At 53.3% G+C, this 22,424-nt stretch overlaps 1 protein-coding gene and 1 long non-coding RNA gene across 6 annotated transcripts in view; one reads left to right on the top strand and one right to left on the bottom strand.

Moving 5' to 3' along the window:
- NCOA1 (nuclear receptor coactivator 1) overlaps nucleotides 1-22,424 on the bottom strand; it is a 190,207-nt gene that overhangs the window by 5,812 nt on the left and 161,971 nt on the right. For all 5 annotated transcript variants that reach the window (XM_074820336.1, XM_074820338.1, XM_074820334.1 and 2 more), the window contains 7 exons: nucleotides 17,966-18,149; nucleotides 13,914-14,099; nucleotides 10,392-10,518; nucleotides 5,602-5,770; nucleotides 1,762-2,076; nucleotides 1,474-1,575; nucleotides 4-403 (listed from right to left, as the gene is read on the bottom strand). In XM_074820336.1, the coding sequence (XP_074676437.1) occupies nucleotides 4-403; nucleotides 1,474-1,575; nucleotides 1,762-2,076; nucleotides 5,602-5,770; nucleotides 10,392-10,518; nucleotides 13,914-14,099; nucleotides 17,966-18,149 (1,483 nt within the window). The remainder of the gene's footprint in view (nucleotides 1-3; nucleotides 404-1,473; nucleotides 1,576-1,761; nucleotides 2,077-5,601; nucleotides 5,771-10,391; nucleotides 10,519-13,913; nucleotides 14,100-17,965; nucleotides 18,150-22,424) is intronic.
- Nucleotides 6-1,349, top strand: LOC141921515 (uncharacterized). The gene is made up of 2 exons (XR_012622709.1): nucleotides 6-144; nucleotides 732-1,349. It is a non-coding gene; the product is annotated as an uncharacterized LOC141921515 (long non-coding RNA).

Genomic DNA, 22,424 nt, shown 5'->3' with positions numbered 1-22,424 from the left:
TACCTGATCCCGAATACTGAAAGATGTTCTGCTGCATCTGCGGGGTCATCCCGGCGCCGAACTGCCCTCCGACGCCGCCCATCATCCCCCTGTTCACCATGCTGCTGCGGTTAGCCAGCGCGGCCTCGGGGTTGGATGCCAACGGTGAGAAGGGGCTGGTGGAGGTGGGAGGGTTTCCCGGGGTCGTACCGTAGTTTGGGGGGTAAGGGAACTGCTGGGGGGGTGCTTGGGGCAAACGAGCAGCTCCGATCTGTACCGGGAGCCCGGCGGAGGGAGGGAGGTTGTTCCCGAAGCTCTGCTGTCTCATCAGGATGGCTCGCTGCTGCATGAGCTGCCGCTGCCGGTGCTGCTGGCTGTAGAGCTCACGCTGACGCTGGGCCAGCATCTGGGCGTTGAGGGGAGGCTGCGGGGAAGGAGGGGGGTGCCCTAATTATCACCATTACCCTCCAGTTCTGGCAAACAGCTCAGAGCCCCCCTGGTGTAAGAGCCGCGGGTGCTCCCCCTCCCCAGCTCGAGGCGCCCGGCCTTGGTTTGCAAGGCAAGCTGGAAAAACCCTGAAATGCTGTAAATTGGCCCGTTTGTGCCGCTGCAGGGCAGAGCAGGTTGGAGATATTAAAGATCAGCCCTTGCATGTGCCGAATGGCAAAATTCCAGCAGCCGGAGCATCCCCCAAACTGGGAAAACGGGCTCTCAGTCACCTGGCTGCCACCAACCACCCCTCTCCTCCGCAGGACCCACTTCTTGTGCCTTCATCGGGATGCTCCCACGTGCCAGAGCCCAGGATCCCCGACTCTGACTCTTTTGGTTGCGAGACGTTAAAAAAAACCCCGATCCCATGAACTTTTCCATCGCCACGGGCTCGTTCCCCATATGGCCGAGGCAGATGTGTTGGAATTAATCACCTTAAAAAGCCTGACAAAGCCATCAGCGGCTGAAATCGGAGCTACAATAGGAAGCACTTGGTCCCCTTCCCTGTGACTAATGCTCCCCATGGCACATTAGGGATGTGACACCGCTTCATGAAAAGGCAAAAGCTTTGCCGAGAAGTGGAATAAAGTCACCAGAACTCGGCTACGCTTTCTGACTTTTCTCCTTGTACCCAGCAGATGTTTTCACTTATTAGAAGCCAGAAAAGAACTTTAGGACTTGGAGATTTGCAGGATCATTAAGAAGGTGCACTAGAGATTCTGGTATTTAAAGGATGGCATCTTTTTCCTAAAGATTCTTTTCAGTTAAATGCAATAGCACATCCTTCTCTAAGAAATGACAAAGTATTTATACCTTAAGCAGGTGAAGGAGGTGGAATAAGAGTGAAGCAAAATAAAAACCCCACAGCCGCTTGTCTTGCACGTGGGAGCATTTTTCTCTCACATTAATGACAGAGAGGAGTGAGCCAGGCTGTGCTAACAGAGAGGGCGTGGGGATTAATCCTCAATTTTTCCCAGCTGGAAGACGGTGCCGCATCCCCCTTACCTGTGGCGTGATCTGCTGCTGCATCCCCGCCCGCATGTTGATGCCCACCGGGGAATTGGCTGCAAACTGGTTGAGGATGGCCTGCCGGTTTTGATGGATCAGCTGGAAGGGAGAGGCAAAAAAAAAAAAAAAAAAAAAAAAAAAAGCCAGAGAGACCTTCAAAACTCTGATACAGGAGCTTCTCACCCATCTGATCCCTTCCGACCGGGACGCGCGGGCTGCAGGCAGGACCGAGGGTGGCTCCGTCCTCCTGCCCACGGCCTTGGGGTGCGGAAGGGGGAGAATTACCTGCTGCTGGCCCTGCAGCCGCTGCTGCAGCTGAAGTCGCAGCTGGTTGGGGGCCGTCGGGGGTCTGTTGAGTGTCTGCCGGGGTTGCATGGCCATGTTGGTGGGGAAGGCGCCGCGGGGCGGCGGGACCTGCACCGGCATGGGGCCGAAGGACGGCTTCTGCCGGACCATGCCGGGGAAGGCGCCGGGGAGGTTGGTGGTGGGAGAGGCGGAGGAGTAAGGCTGGGGGTACATGCCGGGTTTCTGCTCCATCATGAGCGGTGGGGTGGCTTGTTGGGGCTGGAACCGCTCCGTCAGGGCTTCCAGCCCGCCGCCCTGGCCAAGGCAAAGAGGAAGGAAAAATATCACTTAAAAAAATATCACTTAAAAATATCACTCCCACCGACACCCGGCCTCTCCCGGGTGAGCTCAGAGGGGACGGAGGAGGCGTCCGGCACGGGGCAGCTCGCTCGTGAGGATGCTGCTGCCTGTAACCCTCAGCCCCTGGGCCAGGCTCCGGCCCGTGGGAAAGTAAGCACTGCACTGAGGAGGGCATTAAACACCCGCTCCCTGGGGCTTAGCAAACCTTAGAGGGATGGAAATGATTTCTTTTGGTGTGCTTGGGCACAAAGACCAAGGCCAGGCTTTCTGGAAGGGCTCAGGGCTCATCTCCCTGTGCTGGTGGGGGGGTTGCAGGGTAGTGGTAGGTGATCACAGAATCATCTCAGTTGGAAAAGCCCCTGAAGATCCTCCAGTCCAACCTCACACTGACCGTTCCCAACTCCACCAGATCCCTCAGCGCTGGGTCAACCCGACTCTTCAACCCCTCCAGGGATGGGGACTCCCCCCCTGCCCTGGGCAGCCCATTCCAACGCCCAACAACCCCTTCTGCAAAGAAATCCTTCCTAAGAGCCAGTCTGACCCTGCCCTGGCGCAGCTTGAGGCCATTCCCTCTTGTCCTGGCGCTGGTTCCTTGGCTCAAGAGACTCATCCCCCCTCTCTGCACCCTCCTTTCAGGCAGTTGCAGAGGGCCATGAGGTCTCCCCTCAGCCTCCTCTTCTCCACACTAAACCCCCCCAGTTCCCTCAGCCGCTCCCCATCAGACCTGTGCTCCAGACCCTGCACCAGCTCCGTTGCCCTTCTCTGGACACGCTCGAGTCATTCAATGGCCTTTTTGGAGTGAGGGGCCCAAAACTGAACACAGTAATCAAGTGATGTTGCCTTCCTCTGCCTTTCTCTGCCTTTTTCTCTGCCTTCCTCTGCAGGGTTTGCTGGCACTGAGCTGCTCATCTGGGCTCCACACAGCCGCATGCCTGGTTGGACAGACCCTAAGGCTCAGAGGATCGACCTGAACATGGGAAATAGTTCGTGCTCACTCTCCTTTCCTATTTTTATGCAGCCTCGGGCGCTCAGCTGGAGGCAGAGGGTGGGGCATTTTGAGTCCCCATCTGCCCCAAGACCACCCTGGACACAGGCCATGTCCAAGGGTGGGAGCCACAGGCCCCAGGGACGGGGAGAGCTCATGGGGAAGCCCGGCTGTACCGCACTGGCCAAACATCCCTCACGAGGAGCCCAGGGCAGACGGGACCTTTTGGTCTACAGTACAGTCATTCCTCTACAAATGAGCCACATTACAGGCAGGGCATGATTTCCACACCAGCAAATCATGATAAGAAGATACTCTGCACTGTTCTAGCTTGGCTCAGGCAGAGAAATTTGGTGTTTGAGCTATGAACCCACAGACAAGGAACACCTTGGGAGCCAGAATCCTTAATCCGAGTCCTGGGGATTAACAGAAAGCGGCGTTAAGAGAAACCACACACACAACCCCCCGGCAAATCCCACTGCCTTTGGGATTTGGTTAGATGGTGCCCATCAAAGGACTGAGGCTTGCAGGCAGGGATGAGGATATGGGAATGGTGGTGGGGAAAAATACGTTGCTTAGGATCAGTTAAGCTGGTGGTGGGGAAAAATAAATTGCTTAAGATAAATTAAGATGGAGTTTATATGGATACCAGGACATAAACCAGCAGCCTGCGATGGCCAGAAACCACAGACCTGCTGAATTGAGGCTCTTTTACTCTTTTCTCCCCAAACTACCCAGTTTCCAGCTGCCTCCTGATTAAACTGGGTGCAGGTATCTCCAGCACCTCAACCCACCACGTCTGCGGTAGCACAGAGAAGACAGTGGGTTTGGTGAAGTCAGGGGATGCCAACCCCTACCTGCCAAGAACACATCCTGGAGAGCAACTAGCGACACATTTTGCTCCCAAAGATGCCTTTATGCTGACGTGTTGTTTCTCTAAAGATGTATTTCAAGCAAATATTTCATGGAACTATTCAAAATATTTCTGAGGTTCAAGCCAAAGCCATGGAAAAAGCCCAAGATTCCCATTAACGGAATGATCCCTGGATGGGAGCAAAGCTGGGTTGGGGTCCAAACATGAGATAATCCCCCTGAGCCAGGTGCTCCTCGGCAGGGGAAGCGCTGGATCGGCGTGGGGACGCTTGGCAGCGTCGGGTGCCATCCGAGGGCATCTCAACGCGGCCGTCCGACGCTGCTGGAGCCTGTCTGGTGCAGGAAAGGGTTGTTGGGGAGCTGTGCCAGCTGAGTCTGCAAAACCCTCGTGAAAACACTGAGCTGTTGCAGCAGCATCTTTGGCAAGAGCATCGCTGATCCTCTGTACCAGAGAGGCTGAACTCCCTACCCCTAACTTGCAAAAAAAAAACCCCAAAAGGCAGGTGGTGATTTTGGAGGCACAGCCTTGAGAAAAGGGGATATGGCAAATACCTGCCTCGGCGATAATTCACTGACAGGTCCCCCAAATCGCTGATGAAAAGATAAACCCTCCGGGTAGCGCAGCGCAAGGCTGCAGAAAGAGATGTGCCACCTCCAGGCTTAAACGGAGCAGGATCAGCCCCCAAGCAGCCAGAGGGGTTTGCTCTGAGAAGCTTCTTTCTTTGTTAACAAACAGGACATCCCGTTTATTAACAGGCTTTTGATTCTGGTCCTTGTTTTGGAAAAAAAAGCACGCGTGCAAGTGCTATGGGGCACGGAAAAAGAAACCACTCGACGATAAATCCCAAGCGATCCATCTCATTTTCCACACCCCTTGCTCGCTCCCCTGCAGCCAGCTTTCTCCCGCTGCCATGCCTTGTTATTTATGAAACCCTGGACCCTCCAGAGGCATCTGCCCCCACGGATATCTGCAAACACGGAGCCTCCACTGGAGCTCAGCTGCAGAAAACAGGGCCCCAGCGCTATCCGAGTATGACAGCAGCACTAAAAGCAAACGTCTTTTTTTTTTTTTTTTCTTTTTTTTTTCCCTGCAGTTCAACCTGAGACAGAAGGGCAGCTGCACTGTAAGTCAATCTTGATAGTAAGGGCTGCAGGGTTTCATACCGACGAGGCCATTAGATATATTATTAGGCAGCACAACCCAGGCTCAGGAATCCCAGGCTGTGGGATTCCAGCTGGAAGGCTCCTCCGTGCCCTAATCCCCCCAGTAAGGTGGGGAAGCAGGACAGCCTGCCAGCTCTCCCCGTTACATGAGCTGCCCCGGGGCCGAAAGCGCTCGGCCGCCTCTTTGCCAGGCTGCTGGTTCTCATGGGGGATCGCGTTTGAAAAGCGGAGAAGCGAGATATTGTATTTCATGGGGCTGTTTTCCAGCTTTTTTGGCGGGGGGAGAGAACGGCGTGGTGTTAAGTATCATCTCTGAATCTGATGTGCTCGTGTGTTCCCACTCACATCTGGCCTCCCGTTACCAGATGTTGGAAATCCTCCTCCACACTCACGTCAAGCCTCAGCATCTGGCCCCATATACGACCTCCAGTAAGTCCCGTGAGTGGTTCTCTCTTTACCTGAACCAGTTTGTCGATCCCCAGAGCTCGATCCAGCTCAGCCAGCTCCGTCTCGTCTTTGCCGCTGAGGAAGGAGACGAGCTGCTCGAGCAGGGCTTTCTCATCATTCCGACCCTCCGGCGTGGTGGGAGGACACAGGAGCTCGTCCAGCTGCGAGGTGATGCACTGGCTGCAGAGAGAAGGAGGCAAGAGGAGCCACGTTAAGGTTTATGAAGCAGGGAGGAGGCTGAGCTGGGAGATGCTGGAGCGACACAGCCCCTGCAGCTGCGGGGTCTCGCTCCCACCCCGCCGCATCACGCGAACCCCACGGGATGCAGCCTCGTCCCCCGGCTCCGACACCGCCTGAGCCCGCTCAAGCTCAAGCCCCATACCGAAACCTGCTTGTGAGGATGAACCTCTCCACAAAATGAAGCCCGGCAAGCGCTTCGGTGAGGTTTGGGAAGCAAAGTTCGGTGCTTTTGCAGGCTTTGCTCCCACAGGCGTTTTGGGCAGGACAGCGGGAAGCAGAGCAAAACTTCTGCCGGCACGAAAGCGGGGAGGCTTGGATGGAGCCAGAGCAGCTGGAAGCAAACAGCTGAAGGCAAAGGGGAACCTTTGAGCTGCAAAAATAAGATTTCTGCAAAGCTCGCTCAATATTCTTTGGGAATAAGATTAATATGTAATGAGAGACATTCCAATGACGTGACTAATTGGAGTCAATTGGATTTGCCGGGTCTGACACGATGAAGAGAGCCGTGGCACATCACACTCGCAGAGAGGCACAAAAGCGATGGCTCGAACATGCCAGCAGTTCCCAAGCAGCAGACATGTTTATCCTTTTAGCTCCAGATGAGGACCAGATGTACAGTACGGAACTGAAGCCAATCTGACCGAGACCGCTGCAGCCAACACACGCAGCCTAATCCAGGGAAAAGAAATACTCGGCGTTGGGATTTCTGAAACGGCAGAGCGGGAGCAGAGAGGGAAGCGGGGAGACAGAGGTGAAGAGCAGGGCTCATTTCACTCCATAGCCAAGGTCCCTGCTACTTGCTGCTTGTATCAAACCCAGTTTTTCAGTGTCAACGCCAAAGTTTGCCGCACAAATACCATTCTTGCAGAGGAAAGGGAGGACAGGCTGCTTCTCCACATTTACAGGCAGCTAGAGGAGAAATTTAGGTTGGCACCGTCTCTTCAGCCCACACTCAGATGGCAAAGTTGGTTTATAGAGATCGTGGGGACAATAGAACCTTTACAGAGTAAATAAAACTTCAGCGCGTCCTTCTTTGCAGCCTTCTCCTCCAGCACCATGCTATGGTGGGCTTCAGATGAGTCTCTGGGCAGGTAACGGGGGGGCAGAGGAGATCCTGGACCTTGTGCATCATGTCCTGTCATACTGGTTTCATGCTGCAAAGGTTTTCTATCCCCTGCAACCCTTCAGGCTTTTTTTAAGGTGAAAACTCTGATTCTGCATGCAGTGAGGAGGAGAAATTCCGCTACTTGCAGAGATGGGTGTCAAATGCTGCTTGAAGTCCCATAAAACATTCCCTGGCGTGGCCTTCAAGCGCTGTTCCAAAAGGCTGTGGGTCTCCAGCCCTGCACAGATGTCCTAGAAACCTCAGGCATCTCAGATGGCACCAGCTGCCGGTGTCGAGGCAACCGGATCGGGCTCCGGGTGGCACGTTTGACCTTGGGGGATTAGAGGAATGTGTGTGAGAACAGCGACCTGGACTTGGTTTGAGGAGCCTTGGGAGCTGGCCCAAGGTATCCCTCTTCTGCAGAAGAGGGGACAAGAGCACTCAGGCTTGGGACATGAGAGAGGGAATGTTGTAGCATCCCACTTTATCAAGAGGCAAAGGCAGGGGAGGATTTGGGGAATGGGAGGATTTAAAAAGAAAGCTCCTGTTCCCCAGGACACCTGGTGCTGGGAGATCTGGGCACCACCAGCTCCTTAAACAAGGCCAGGACCTCAGCCCACTCCAGCTAACGCGAACCTCCCAGCTGGGAAACCTTTAGAACCTCCAAAGCAGAAGCTCTGCTGGTTTGATCTTAGCTAAAATATATTTCTTGGTTCTGTAATATCTGCAGTCCAAAGGCTCTGACCGTGGTCTCCGTCGGGTGGACAGGCAGCCGCTGGGACCGTGGGCATCTCCCAGGATGAGCGTGTCCTCCGCAGCTGGAGCACATCTGCAGGTCTTGAGGACTGAAGTCCAGAGGCTTTTCCCCAGCAGAATCTCTTCTCTCGGCTGCAGCGGCAATGGGGTTTTGCAGTTGATCACCATGCTGCTAGATGGAAGAGTTTAGACCCCACCAAGATGCTGCCAAGGCAGGTCTCACCCACGATGCTCCATCAGACCTACGGTTACTGAAGATACAAGAGGGAACTGAGCCATGAACCAGCTTCTTCAGTGTTGCCTCTTCCCACCACCTCTGGCAGGAACCATCCATGCCCAGAGACCCTAATTCAGGAGGAACGGCGGCTCACCAGGACGAGCAGGCCTCAACCTCTGCTCTTGTTGTCATCTCGTGGCCCCAGTCCATGTGTTGGCTCTACCAGTGGCTCCCACCACATCTCCATCATGTGGGGAGCCCGACCTTGCTGCAGGGACCTGACAGCGCTGTGGGAAGTCCCCACCACACAGCATGGTTCTCCTTGCTTTCTCCCCCCTCAACGCTGAGAAAATCAAATACCGCCATATGAAACGCTAACCAGGCTGCAATTTTACAGTGTGGTTGAAACCATCGCTCTCCAAAGGCAGGGACTGTGCGAGATCTGTTACCTCCACATCTCAGCAGCCTTCGGGCAGATGCCGCTGCTCCACCAGTCGGACCTTCTCTCTTGGCACAGCGCTCTGCCCTGAAAACCACCCAAGGTGTTTTTCCTACCCGAGGACTCACGGGATGCTGCTGCCAAATGCTTCCCTCCTTGATACCTGCGCAGATCCCAACTCTTCCACACCAGCCTGGGTCCTCACTCAATAATCCTGCACAAAGGGTGAGCCAGAAGAAAATCCAGCTCCTTTCCTCCCAGCTGCGCTGGCTTGGGAGACTGAGATCTCTACAGCCAGCCAGACTGACTCAGTGCTTGGAGCACAAGGCTGCTGAGTAAAGTACGGTCATTTTTACCCCATAAGCAGCATTTTAAGGAACGTTCATAGCTTAAAAAACAGATTGATTTTTTTCTAGCAGCTCTGCCCTTTGCCAGGTGTGCCCCAGGGATCTTATTCCAACAAAATAATGACACCAGCAAGGCTTAAAAGGGAAGTTACTTCCTTGTGGCAAGGGCTCGGGCTGATGTAAATGCTCAATTAAATGGGGATTTGTTTTATCTCCCAGCAATTTCAAGCAACAAGAGGCTAAGTCTTTCCAGCAGAAGCCCAAGATCCAGTTGCAGCAGCGGAGACCACTTCGGCAACTCTCTTCTTGGGCTGAGCAAAGAGCTTTGAGAAATTAATCCAAATTTAGCCCTGAGAAAAATGTTTGGCTACTGTCTTGTTCAAATACAACTCTTACATGTGTCTGCTTCATGACTGGAAAACAAGAGGTTGTGTTCATCTGCTAAAGACTTTAATTAGTAGAGGAAATTCTGCCTCTCCGCAAAGCAGGGCTGGGCTTTGGCGAGAGGATCCGTGCAGAGCTCATCACTGCTGGTTCCTAAACCAGGTACTTGGAGCCCTCCCTGGGCCAGGGGGAGGATTCATCTCCCGTCCACACTAAATCCATCTCCATGAGCGCTGCTGCCAGCACCGCTGCCTCAGCGAGGACTTTGGGGTGCCCCTTGCCTGGGAGAGCATCGACCGCCGAGCTCCGTCAGCAGGGCTCGTCACCCTTCTGACCTCCCATCCCAAAATATCTGACCTACAGTCTCGTCCAACCCATTTATAGCCAAGGAGTGACGTCGTAATTTGGGCAGGTGATGACCCCTTGGCTGCTCCATGGGGCATGGACCCAAAAAAGGTGGTTAGAGGACCGGAGGGGGTTATTTGACCTTGAACTAGAGCTGTGATAATTTCAGCTGAAGCCAAGCACGTGGGGACTGCAAAGAGCTGCAATCATGCGAAAACAAAAAACTGTCCTGTGGTTCTCCAGATCCCACCACTGCCCCCGGCGAGAAGGGATGCTGGAGACCACCAACCCAAACATTGGCACTGGCAAGGGATAGTGGAGACTTCACAGAATCACAGAATCATCTAGGTTGGAAAAGACCCTGAAGATCATCCAGTCCAAGCGCTAACCACTTGCAGCATCCTTGGCTGTGCCACAGATATACGGGATTATTCATAGAATCCCAGAATCACCTCGGTTGGAAAAGCCCTTGAAGCTCCTCCAGTCCAACCATGAACCTCACACTGACAGTTCCCAACTCCACCAGATCCCTCAGCGCTGGGTCAACCCGACTCTTCAACCCCTCCAGGGATGGGGACTCCCCCCCTGCCCTGGGCAGCCCATTCCAACGCCCAACAACCCCTTCTGCAAAGAAATACTTCCTAAGAGCCAGTCTAATCACGTCTAGACATACCCTGGATGTGTCCACCAACCCACCTTCCTTGTCTACTCGTGTGCTTGTCCCTAAAGAGGTAACAGATGTCATCTCTCGCATCATAGCACCCTACACAACCCAAGTCCCAGCACTTTTACGGTACCAGCACCGCCGTACAGCGATGGGCAGTCGTGCTCATCCCAGCCTGCACTCGCGGGGTCTCCAGGCAGGCAGCAAAGCAAGGCCATGTCTCTTTGACGCAGGCAGCTATTGCCAGGGCATCCCAATGTTCTCCTGGGAGATGGAGGGAAGCTGCCAGCCCGGCGGTACTTACTCTTCGGGTTTATTCAGCGCGCCTCGATTCATGGTTGCCATGCTGTTGTCCGTCCAGGGGATCTGCTCCCCCATTCCCGGCTGTCCAAACTGGTGATCCGGCACCCCCATCTCCAGCTCAGGCATTCCTGGGGGGGAAAAAGCAGGATGGGGGGAGAAAAGGTTAGTGCCTGGGCAAGACTTGGGTGCTGCTGGGGAGACTGGGCAAGCTCAGAGCAATGGGATGCCAACAGTGTGCTAAAACAACCCTAAAAGGGATGCCAAGGTTCACCATCTAGGGTTTTTTTCAACCCAAAGTTACAGGTATCAGGTGTGGTTTCCTAACCATTAATTATAAGCACGAGCTTCTGGGTGAAAATCTATGCAAGTACTGCACACACAGCAGATATATATGACCCTGTGTACCCAGTACGTGCAAATGCTATTAAAATATTTCCCTTTTCAGCACATTTCTAGCAAGATTTTCAAAATTTAGTCAAGTTAGAGAGTTTCTTCTTGAAGGAAAATTGTTACTACCGAAGATTTTAGCTTAAAAAATAGCCCACACCCATTAGCATCTCCTGCCTCTCTTCTGGAGCAAAGTTAATTTGCACAGGGAAAGGAGCCAATGCAATTAAATTAAGCTGTAGCAGAACTTGGAGCCCAAGCCCAGGACAGAGAGATTTATGAGCCTGGAGACTTTACGTCATCCCATTTGAAAGAGGAATTGGAATTGAAGATCAAACAGCATCTCGGCTAAACCATGGAGATCCAGGGAGATGGAAACCAGAGGCGTAAGCACATTTCTGGCTGGGGTGGCATCTCTGCCACATCAGGTTGCGCTATCGGTGGCCACCCCTAGGCCAAAACCCCTAAGTTTCTAAGAGAAGTGCTGATGAAGGCAGTTGCTAAAGATGAAAAATCTCTCCTCTTTTAACCAAGCTCAGCTTGTGCTCATTTTCTTCCCACCAAAATATCTTATTTCCTTGAAAACATCTGGTTATTCAGTGCTCAGTGTCTTTGCTGTTGTCACAAGGAGCCACCAGCTTCACATGCCACCCGGACCGTGGAGTTTGTTTTGAAAAAGAGAAAATAAGAGCCCTAAGAGGAAGGAAGGGAAGGAGGTCGGCATCTCAGCGCACACACTGGCACGGCGGCTCCTGCCAAGCACTTCTCTATTTCTCACGATTTCTTAAAAAAAGCCTTAAGGTTGCTTGGCAACAGGCAGATCCCGGTGGTGCCAGCGGCAGCCGCGGCAGCTCCAGCCAGGCTAGGGAGGCTCGTGGCACAGTCATGGTGCAGCCTGTCCCCAGTCCTTCCTTGACTTGCCCCAAAATTGTCCTCAGGTTCACTGATGCTGAACATCTACCTGGACTTGTGCAAAGCATTTGACACTGTCCCACATGACATCCTTGTCTCTAAATTGGAGAGACGTGGATTTTGATGGATGGAGCACCGGTGGATCAGGAATTGGCTGGGTGGTCACAATCGAAGAGTTGGGGTCAACAGTTTGATGTCCCAGTGGAGAGCAGTGACAAGCAGTGTTCCTCAGGGGTCGAGGTTGGGACCGGTGTTGTTCAACGTCTTTGTTGGCAACATGGACAGTGGGATCGAGGCACCCTCAGCAAGTTCATCGATGCTGGAGGGAAGGGATGTGCCATCCAGAGGGACCTGGACAGGCTGGAGAGGTGGGACTGCGTGAACCTCGTGAAGTTCAACAAGGCCAAGTGCAAGGTCCTGCCCATGGGTCGAGGCAATCCCAAGCACAAATCCAGGCTGGGTGAGAGCAGCTCTGAGGAGAAGGACTTGGGGGTGTTGGTTGATGAGAAGTTCAACATGACCCAGCAATGTGCGCTCACAGCCCAGAAAGCCAACTGTGTCCTGGGCTGCATCCAGAGCAGTGTGGGTGTGGGCAGCAGGTCGAGGCGGGGGATTCTCCCCCTCTGCTCCGCACTTGCACAGGTCCAGAGGAGGCCACGAAGATGCTCGGGGGGCTGGAGCACCCCCCTGTGAGGACAGGCTGAGAGAGTTGGGGGGGTTCAGCTGGAGAAGAGAAGGCTCTGGGGAGACCTTAGAGCGGCCTCCCAGGACTGAAAGGGGCTACAGGAAAGGGGGGAGGGACTCTTGATCAGGGGGGAGGGATAGGACAAGGGGGAACGGTTTTAAACTGACAGAAGGGAGATTTAGATGAGATCTAAGGCAGAAATTCTTCCCTGTGAGGGTGGTGAGGCCCGGTCACAGGTTGCCCAGAGAAGCTGTGGCTGCTCCCTCCCTGGAAAGGTTCAAGGCCAGGTTGGACGGGGCTTTGGGCAACCTGGGCTAGTGGAAGGTGTCCCTGCCCAGGGCAGGGGGGTGGGACTTGATGGGCTTTAAGGTCCCTTCCAACCCAAACTGCTCTGTGGTTCTGTGATGGTGGATTTTGCCAAGCAAAGCATCATTTACTGGCAGCTCATTTATTGGGGGGTGGGTGACCCTTCTCGAGGCAGCCAGACGCAGTTACAGATTAAGGGGTATCAGGGCAGGATGTAAAATAATCATATTCTATAGCTGCAACTGCTGCAATGACACAATGTGGTGGGCTGATTTCTGCCTCCCCTCCTGGAGGGGACTCGGAGGAGGATGAAAGCTCTTGGGTGCTGCTTTCCTTCTCAAGAGAAGCTGCCCAAACACGAGCTTCACGTGAGGGAACAGGGACCAGTTGCGTCCAGGGCTCTCCAGAGCTGCAACGAGTCCGGGCCACGTGCATCCTGCATCCACGGGCTGGCGGGGAGCGTGGCAGTCCCATGCCATGAGCGGGGCCAGAGCTGTGCTCCAAGGCAAATGGTGTGGGAGATGCAGGGCTGAGGCTCTCCTGGAGCCTGGCCACCAGCAGAGAGGACAGTGGATGAATCCAGCAGCTCTACTAGTCCCATGCTACCACCGTGAGAAGATGAGATCTGGGTTATTTGGTTTCTGCACCTACAGTCAAGCTGTTGTGCAGCCCCAGTGCACGGTGGCAAGCAAGATCACTCTTCCAGGTCATGTTTAGCATCTCTTGATGCATCAAGGGAAGCATCAAGGGAAGTGGAGAAGGGCAGAAGCAGCATCCACAGCCCTCTGGAGCCCAGGCTGATGAATGGCTCACGGCCAGCTCTGCGGTGTGTTGCTATCTATGATTTCAGCAAGGTGAGGTGAGACTGTTGCTTCTGCAGCTCTTCTCCCAACACACCACCCGTGCTCCGGGTCTCGTGGAAATTAAACCTTGCCCAGTGCCAGGGGAGCCTGAGCCACCGTCACTGCTCGGGTGAAGGGATGCAGCCTCCTCCGACTGCCTCCCCGGGAATGAGGACAGACAGAACAGGCTTTCTTTTGTTGAAACTATACTGATGTGAAAAGAGAGAAAAGAATAATCACAGTTGGAAGCTTGCTGCTTGTGAAAAGCTGCGGGTGACCAGCGATGCTTGAGCTCCACCCCGCAACGCCTTTTCTCCCCTGGGACACCCTGGAGTGCTGTAGCATCACCTGGAGAAGGTGGAGAGGAGCCGATACGTGCGGTTGTACCTACCTGTGTCGGGGGGGAAGGGGTTTGGTGCGGTCACCGTGCCCCTGCCCTGCTGGGACGGCCCGCGGGTGTGTGGGCTGTTGCCATTGCTCGCGGGACAAAGAACCGGTCTCAGCTGCGCTGGCTCCAGGGGGTCACAGAACTCAAAGGGGGTCCGACCAGCTTGCACGTTCTGCCCGCTGTTCATTGCTGGAGATTCATTACATTATACACAAAAAAATTAAAAAAAAAAAGAAAAGAAGCATAAGTGAGATCTCTTCCCAAGGCTCACTGTGAGATCACCATCGCTCAGCAAAATCACAGAATCACACAGAATCACAGAATCATTCAGGTTGGAAAAGGCCCTTGGGATCATCGAGTCCAACCCTCAGCCCGACTCTACAAAGTTCTCCCCTACCCCACATCCCCCAACAGCTCATCCAAACGGCCCTTAAACACACCCAGGGATGGGGACTCCACCCCCTCCCTGGGCAGCCTATTCCACTCTCTGACCACTCTTTCCGTGAAAAATTTTTTCCTAATGTCCAGTCTGAACCTCCCCTGTTGCAGTTTAAAGCCATTAATCCTCATCTTGCCAGGGAGGGAGCTGGTGTTGGTAAGTTTGGAGGGCGAGAAGGGGGTCTTGGTGGGATGTCACCTCGCCTAAAGCTGAAGGCTTGGTCCCACGTGTGGCTTGGTCACCTGCAGCCACCCTGGGTGACAACAGCCCCAGGCAGCACCGCAGCTCCTGCGTGCTGTGCCATGCTGTGTGAAGACAAGAGGGTCCAGGAGTTGGGCTGGCACCCAAAAACCAGTAGCTGGAGGTTAAAATAATCATCTGGGCCTAAAAATAAGGCATAATAATCATCTGGGTTAAAATAATCATCGGGGCATAATAATAAAAATAATCAGAAAGGCAGGGGGATGGGGGTTGCAGCCATCTAATGTATACAGAGAGATTTGGAACACTGCTAAAAAGAGGGTATCAGGACCAGAGTGAATTATAAAAGCTGAAGTGCAGCTCTCTCGCTCGATGTAGCCACATCACCCAGGCTTGGCTCCCTCTGGGGGTGACCCCGGCGCAGGAGCTGTGCCCCCCCTTATGCCTGGCAGCTAGAGGGGAGCCTCAGGAGCTCCCCGTGCTGGCTTCCTGCCTGTGCAGCTCTCATCTATCACCTGCTGGCTTTATATCAATTAAAAGGATGTTGTTAGGCCTCGCATCATTCTAGTTTTTATTTAGATAGGGGTTTTTTTTTGCAAGTTCAGCTGCAGTTTGCCATCAGGGAGCATGTCTCAAATGCTCACGTTGAGCTGAAAAATGAATGTAAGAGGCAGCCTTGCAAGCGGGTGGCCGCCAGTTGTGGCTGTTGACAACCTCTCTCGCAGCCAGCAGCACCTCTGAATCCTCGGGGACAGGTTTAGGGGTGCACTGCTGTCGCCCCGGCACGAGTCAAACCCGACGGCAGCGCCTTCAGCGAGGCTCGCGGTGGATCTCCTCAGCGGTAACGGCTATTTTAGACGCTGTGGCCCAGGAGGGCGGCAGTTGGCATTTCAAGCACTTGCACTGCAGCCCCTGTTGAACTGTGCTCGCCCTCCTCCCCACTCTAACTTGGATGCAGGATTCCCTTTCCTCCGAAGGCAATAAGCCCCACTCTTAATTATCACAGAATCACAGAATCATCTCGGTTAGAAAAGCCCTTGAAGCTCCTCCAGTCCAACCATGAACCTCACACTGACCGTTCCCAACTCCACCAGATCCCTCAGCGCTGGGTCAACCCGACTCTTCAACCCCTCCAGGGATGGGGACTCCCCCCCTGCCCTGGGCAGCCCATTCCAACGCCCAACAACCCCTTCTGCAAAGAAATCCTTCCTAAGAGCCAGTCTGACCCTGCCCTGGCGCAGCTTGAGGCCATTCCCTCTTGGCCTGGCGCTGGTTCCTTGGCTCAAGAGACTCATCCCCCCTCTCTGCACCCTCCTGATACTCCAATTTATGAGACCCCAAACTCTTCCCCTGTGATTTCTCTCAGGCAGGACGACATTTCAGCCCACAGCATTTTGCTCCAGAGCCTGCCTGCAGCTCACAGAGGGGTTTTTTTGTGGATTAGAGACCTGCAAGCCATTGCTCAGTGGTGCTGCCCTCGGAGGGTCCCCCCTGAAAGCCCACCACAAACGCAGCCTCCCAGGTGGGCTTCGCCCCACTTTATGCAACGATTTTGGCCACGCTCACACCACCGCGTTGCTTTTCCTTCTGCTACGATGCTCCTACCCTTTTAAAGGCTCCGCTTGTGCAACCAGAGTCCTCCAAAAATATCCCAGCCCTGCCTGCTGGAGCCGCCTCACGGGCTTCTTGCTAGGCTGGGATCCAAAACCTCCTCATCCCCATTTGCTGAATAAGTAACAGGACAATTACTCCTCCCTGGGTAGGATGTGGACCAGCAGCTAACTGGTTTATACTGGGCCCTGTCCTGCTGCTCCTTCTTCCTTCCCTCTGCTCTGAAAGCTGCGCTTCAGCATTCAAGGCTCAGTGTGATTTGCAGCGGCAGCAATACGGGGGATGTAACAGATAATTATATCCATTAAAAAATCAAGCATGGGATGGGAAAAGCCCCACGGGGCCAGGCTGGGCTCTGGCAGGTTGCCCCAGGGATGCCGTGGTACCGAAGGGGACAGGCGAGCATCCCTCGTGCCATGGGGCTTGGGTCTGGCACAGGGACGTCCATCACAGCAAGTGAGCGGCGTGGGCTCCAGTCAAGCACGCTGCGATGGCACGAGCCCCTGGGTGCAGTTATTTGGGTAAATTTATGCTGCAATTGGTAAAAGCTTGCTTTCCCCATGGCGGATGAGGGCAGTTTGCTGGGAATAGCTGTGCCTCTGTTACAGCCCAGCCCGGGGAAGCCCACCCTGAGAAGCCACAGCTTAAGCCTCCAGCCACGGGGTCCACGTTGCTACGTAACACCCTGAATTTATTATTTGCCTGCAGGCTCATTCAGGAGAGAAATCCTAATTTTTTCTTTAGTAAAACTGCTCGCTTTGGAGAAAAATCAGGGTGGTTTGTTTGGGGTTTTTTTTGTGGTGCCTAGAAAAAGGTCCTGATGCTCCACCTGAGCAGATTAAGTTTCAAAGCGCTGTCTGGAAGCGACAGTGTTGCTTTGAAACCTCCAACAGCTCCAGTTGAACCTGCCTGCTCCCCTGTGACACAGCATACGTCTCGGAGGGACTGTAGCCCATCCTCTTCCTCACACTACGCCTGTTTGTAGGGGGACTGTGGGGCTCACGGCCACCAGCCTTGCACCAGCCTGCAAAGCCCAGGGTCCCTCCAGAGCATCACCGCAGCCGGATGCAGGATGGTGGTACCCCAGCAGAGCCGGTGATGGAGGAGACCCTCCCCTCCCGCCCCCCCGGCAGGGATCGGGTTTGGGGGTGAGCACTGGCGTTCCCCGGGGTCAGACACTGTACTGGGTCTGGCTGAGCCGGAATTGGTTTTCCCCTGTAGCAGCCCTCACGGTGCTGTGTTTTATGTTGGGAGCTGGCAGGGTGTTGATAGCACACTGGTGTTGTGGCTACTGCTGAGTGGTGCTTACACAGCACCAAGGCTCTTTCTGACATTTTCCCCCCCAGTGGGACGGGGTGGGCAAGATCTTGGGAGGGGACACAACCAGGACAGCTGACCCGAACTGACCAAAGGGATATTCCAGACCATCTGACGTCTGCTCAAGTATAAAGCTAGGAGAAAGGAGGAAGGGGGTGGGGGTCACCCTTGGTCCTCCGAGGCAACCACTACGCGTATGGGAGCCCTGCTTCCTGAGAAGGCCCGACATCGCCTGTTCATGGGAAGTAGAGAATAAATCTGTTTTCTTTTTTTTGCTTCCATGCACGGACCTTTGCTTCGCTTTGCTTATATTAAAACTGCTTTTGTTTTACCCACAAGGGTTGGGGGTTTTTTCCTATCTTATTTTCTTTCCCCTCTTTGCCCTGTTGAGAAAAAAGGGGGAAGAGGGGGGGAAGTGATAGAGCTAAGTGATAGACTTGGTGGGTACCTGGCATTTAGCCAAGGTCAAACCACCACAGACACGTACGGTTGAGTCCCGTGGGGGCTCTGGCAGCGGTGCTGGGCTGCAGGGGGGCTGCCAGCATCTCCGGTTTGACGGCGACGCCGGCCACGCCGCTCTCGCTTCTCTCCGGTCCGCACAAGCCGGGCAGCTGAGCCGCCTTCTCCAGCGAGGGCAGGAGCTGGTCCAGCTGCTCCAGTTCGGCAGCAAACTAAATAAGTAAAAAAAAAAAAATAAGAAAATCACAGGTGAGTGATTCAGACCAAACACAGCGAGACCGAGCGCTGCTTTCGCATGCACCTCGATGTTGCTCCCCACATCCCTTCGCTTGCCGAAACACTGAGCATCTCATACAGATAGAGAACCAGTCCTGCATCCCTCTGCCTGGCAGGATGCAGACCCTGGGGGGACAAGGACTGTCCCCCGCCATGCACGGGTCCCCGCCCCGCAGCCAGGTCCTTGGCGGCAGCTTCGAGACGCTCGCGCACTGCAATTAGCATAATTATTAATGGTATATATAACCTCCAGCTATTTAAAATGGGAGATAATTTGCTTTGTTAATATATGCTTATGCTGAAATGATAATAAAAAATGGTCTTTTCTAAGAAACAGAAGTGACTTTTTGGAACAAGTGTCCAAAACTGATGCCGGCCTCAGGCATGTAATTACCCTCAATGGGGTAGTAAAATATCATTCAGTTTTTCCAGCCTTCATCATGGCTAAGAGTGGAAGAATAGACATTTAGCCCGGGGACTCAAATAAATGGGAAAGGTACTGGGAAAAGGATTTGCACCAGTGGCTGTAATAGCGGTGCTATAAAGCAGCAGGTTGGGATTAAAGGGGCTGAGATAAATGAGCTTTGGCTAAAAAGAAAAATATCTCAAGGGAAGCTAAATGCTTTAAAATCTAAGGATGCATACTGCTTCCAAAGAGCCACCCCTCGGCGTTAGGGAAAGCCTGGCCATTAACATGGGGTAATTAATAGACAACTTGATAGCACTAGGGAAAATCTTTGCATTTGTTAGAGAGAATGAAGCTCCGGTCCAGAGAAGATGGAGAAATCTGGCAGGAACTGGGGTCCTGGCTTCGATGAGAGGCTTTGCCATCAGCTGAGACACGAGGCTGCAGCCGACAGCCCTGGTCTGTGATAAATAGCCAGGAGGCTGCTGGCTTTGGGCATCCCTGAGATGCCTCTGCCCTTCCCTGGCTGACAGAGCAGCGTTAAAGACCTCTCACCAAGATGACAGCTTTGTCCTTTGCCAGAAGAAATCATGGGAAATTTCTCCCTAAATCCTAGATGGAAATATTTCATAGCTCTGATAAAATCCTCCAAACTGGTGGCAACCTCAATCGCCACTGCAGCCACTTCCAGTTTCACCTCCACGGTGCACAGGTCGGCACATTGCAAGGACAAGGCCCAGGGTGGCCACAGGAAGCTTCTCCTTGGGATGGACCCTCCAAGGATGGTCCCTCCATTGAAATCACAAACCCAGACCCCACTCACACTCCTCACCAAGGCAGAAATTTCCTTCTTGACCTTCACTGCTCTTTCTTCCCTCTTTCCTACAGTCTCATGGTAGCACCTGAGTAGATGAATTGGTATTTTTAGTACACATGACAGGGCACATGCTTGCTTCTCCTTTACAGTGGCATTTTATGAATTAAATGATGTTTAGACAACGTTGATGATGAAAAGTGCACCGCAAGCAGCAGGCATCAATATTACAATTTATAACAGACTAACCAGTCTTCTTCTTTTCTTGCGTAGCCCTTCCATCAAATCCTAACCCCAGAGCCCTGAGAAGCAGAATAGACCCCTAAACCCAGGGTCACAGAATTAAACGCAGCAAAGTTTGCACATCTCAACTCTTCCAAATAACGTAATTTCTCAACCAAGGAGAATTTCTTTAAAGCTCAAGCTTGCAAAACAAAAAGAACTAAAGCAAGCAGGAGACAATCATAATACAGCAGGAATATGTATGTATGCACATACTGGAGGCAGAGGGAGAAGAAGGGCACAGAGGCAGCTGTGGGCCTCCAAAACAGGTGTTAAGTGGAGATAAAATGAGCAGGAAGTTCTTGCGTTGCTTGTTGGGCATGTGAAGAAGTTGTAGGATGGAGAGGTGGGAATAAAGGACACGTGGCAGGAGCAGGGTGCTTATGAGTTGTTTGCTGGAGCACCCGAACTTGCACTTGGAATCTGTGACCACTTTAATGGGCATTTTATTTCTCCTCCACATCTAGAAAACACACAGTGCTGGAGGGCTGGAGCAGCTCAGGCCATCCAGTCTTGCTCAGAGAAGGCTCAGATCTCCACGACCTATTTCTGCCCCCAAATGGGTGAGAAAACCCATGGCACGAGGGATGGAGGCTCAGGGTGGCCAAACAGCTTCTTCTTCCCCAAACCTCCAGCTCCCGTCAGAACCAAGGTTCCAAAACCAGAGCCAACCAAGAGGCAAACCAAGGGACAGCATCTCTGCCCTTCATACCTCATCCAGCCGGCTCACGGGATTCCTCACACGTGCAATCAGCTCGCCGAGGAGGGCAGAGACGCTTCCACGTGGTGCCCACTTGGCGAACCAGGGAGATCTTTCACTAGATCAGGGCTCCAAGCCCTGTCCAACCTGACCTTGAAGCCTTCCAACGATGAGGCATCCATGCCTTCTCTCTGGACTCCACCGTCCATGCATAGTGGAGCACTCTCAGGCCCAGGCCTGCTCCCCAGCATCACGCTCAAGGGCAGATACAAGACAATCTGACCTGAAGAAAAGTTTCCTCTTCACCTCGCTCAAGTTCTGCTCATGCTTTGAAGCACAAGGATGAAGAGCTCTTCCAAAACCTTGCTTATTCTTTTCATTTTTTTTAAACGCTTGTAATTCCTATTAGCTCTTTCCCAAGCCCTACCCAAATATTTTTTGTTCTCACCCCACGAATAGGTGGCTCTAAGCAAACCTGGGGCATTACCATAGGATAAATCCAGAAAGGGAATAATTCCTTCAAGGCTGAAGGCGAGCTGCAGAGCCTGCCCCACAGCTAAGTGTTGCTCCTAATTGACATTTTGATTCTTAAAATAATCACACATGAAAAAAAAAAAAAATCTAGCAAGTGGTAGATTAAGTGGTAGACTTTATTTGAAATGGCAGCTCACCCTCCCCACGCCGCAGCAAAGAAGCCTGTAACAGAAAACACGTGGAAATGAAACTCTGCGCTTAGCTGCTGAGCAGTGAAGGGTTGTTCACTCCTCAGAAAATGCATTTTAAGACTCTGCAAACCCTCTCCAGCCTCTTTTATTAACTCTTTGGAAGCACTCGTTACAGTTCAATGTATAATCCTGATGCTCTCCAGCTGCCTGGGGAGGGATACTTGGAACTGAAAAGCCACGAAGGAGCCTAAAAAATGCTCGGCTGCTTCCAACAGTGCAGGAGAGGGGCTTATAAACACATCCAGGCTCGAGTCCTCCAAGCTCTGTGCGCCTGTTCGCAAGCAGAGCACAATTAGCTAGCACAGCCTCGTTTAATTAATAGGGCTTTCTGCCCTTTCTGAGGGATGGAGTCCCTGGAACCATCACTGGTGGTCAGCACAGCCTGCCTGTGTCCCTGACCAGTGAGTGAATCCTGCACGTGGATGTCTGGGAGACCAGACAAGCAAAGCTCTTCCCATGCCCCGACATTTTGCCTTATTTCAGCTATAAATGCGCACCCCGATGTGCTCCGGGAAAGGAGACTGGGGTGGCTCCGTCCCAAGAGCCATCTCCCAGGAGGACGCTGGGCCTTCCGCTGGAGCAGCGTGGTGGGTACCTGGCTGTACGGCGGGTTTCCTGCCCGCCCGCAAGCTCCCACGTGCCTCCCAAAATAAACACGTCTTGCCTTGGGTCTTCCTCCTCCTGAGGCGCGTTAATCTAGATGGGTCTCAAAGGGGAGATGACGGGGGAGGACGGACCATCCAGACAACGATGACACCAGGGAAATACATTATAGAAAGAGATGGAGTTCACAGAATCACGGAATCCCAGAATCATTCAGGTTGGAAAAGCCCCTTGGGATCATCGAGTCCAACCCTCAGCCCCACTCTACAAAGTTCTCCCCTACACCACATCCCCCAACAGCTCATCCAAACGGCCCTTAAACACACCCAGGGATGGGGACTCCACCCCCTCCCTGGGCAGCCTATTCCACTCTCTGACCACTCTTGCTGGGAAACATTTTCTCCTCATGCCCAGTCTGAACCTCCCCTGTTGCAGTTTAAAGCCGTTCCCTCTTGTTCTGTCACTAATTCCCTGGGAGAAGAGACCAGCACCAACCTCTCTACAATGTCCTTTCAGGGAGCTGTAGAGAGTGATGAGGTCTCCCCTCAGCCTTCTCCTCCTCACACTGAACAGTCCCAGCTCCTTCCATCGCTCCTCACAGGATTTATTCTCCAGGCCCTTCCCCAGCTTCGTTGCCCTCCTCTGCACTCGCTCCAGCCCCTCGAGATCTCTCTCGGATTG

Source organism: Strix aluco, chromosome 3 (assembly GCF_031877795.1).
Source record: "Strix aluco isolate bStrAlu1 chromosome 3, bStrAlu1.hap1, whole genome shotgun sequence".
NCBI lineage: Eukaryota > Metazoa > Chordata > Aves > Strigiformes > Strigidae > Strix > Strix aluco.
The sequence above is the reverse complement of the archived record's forward strand: the minus strand, read 5'-3'. Positions and strand labels throughout refer to the sequence as shown.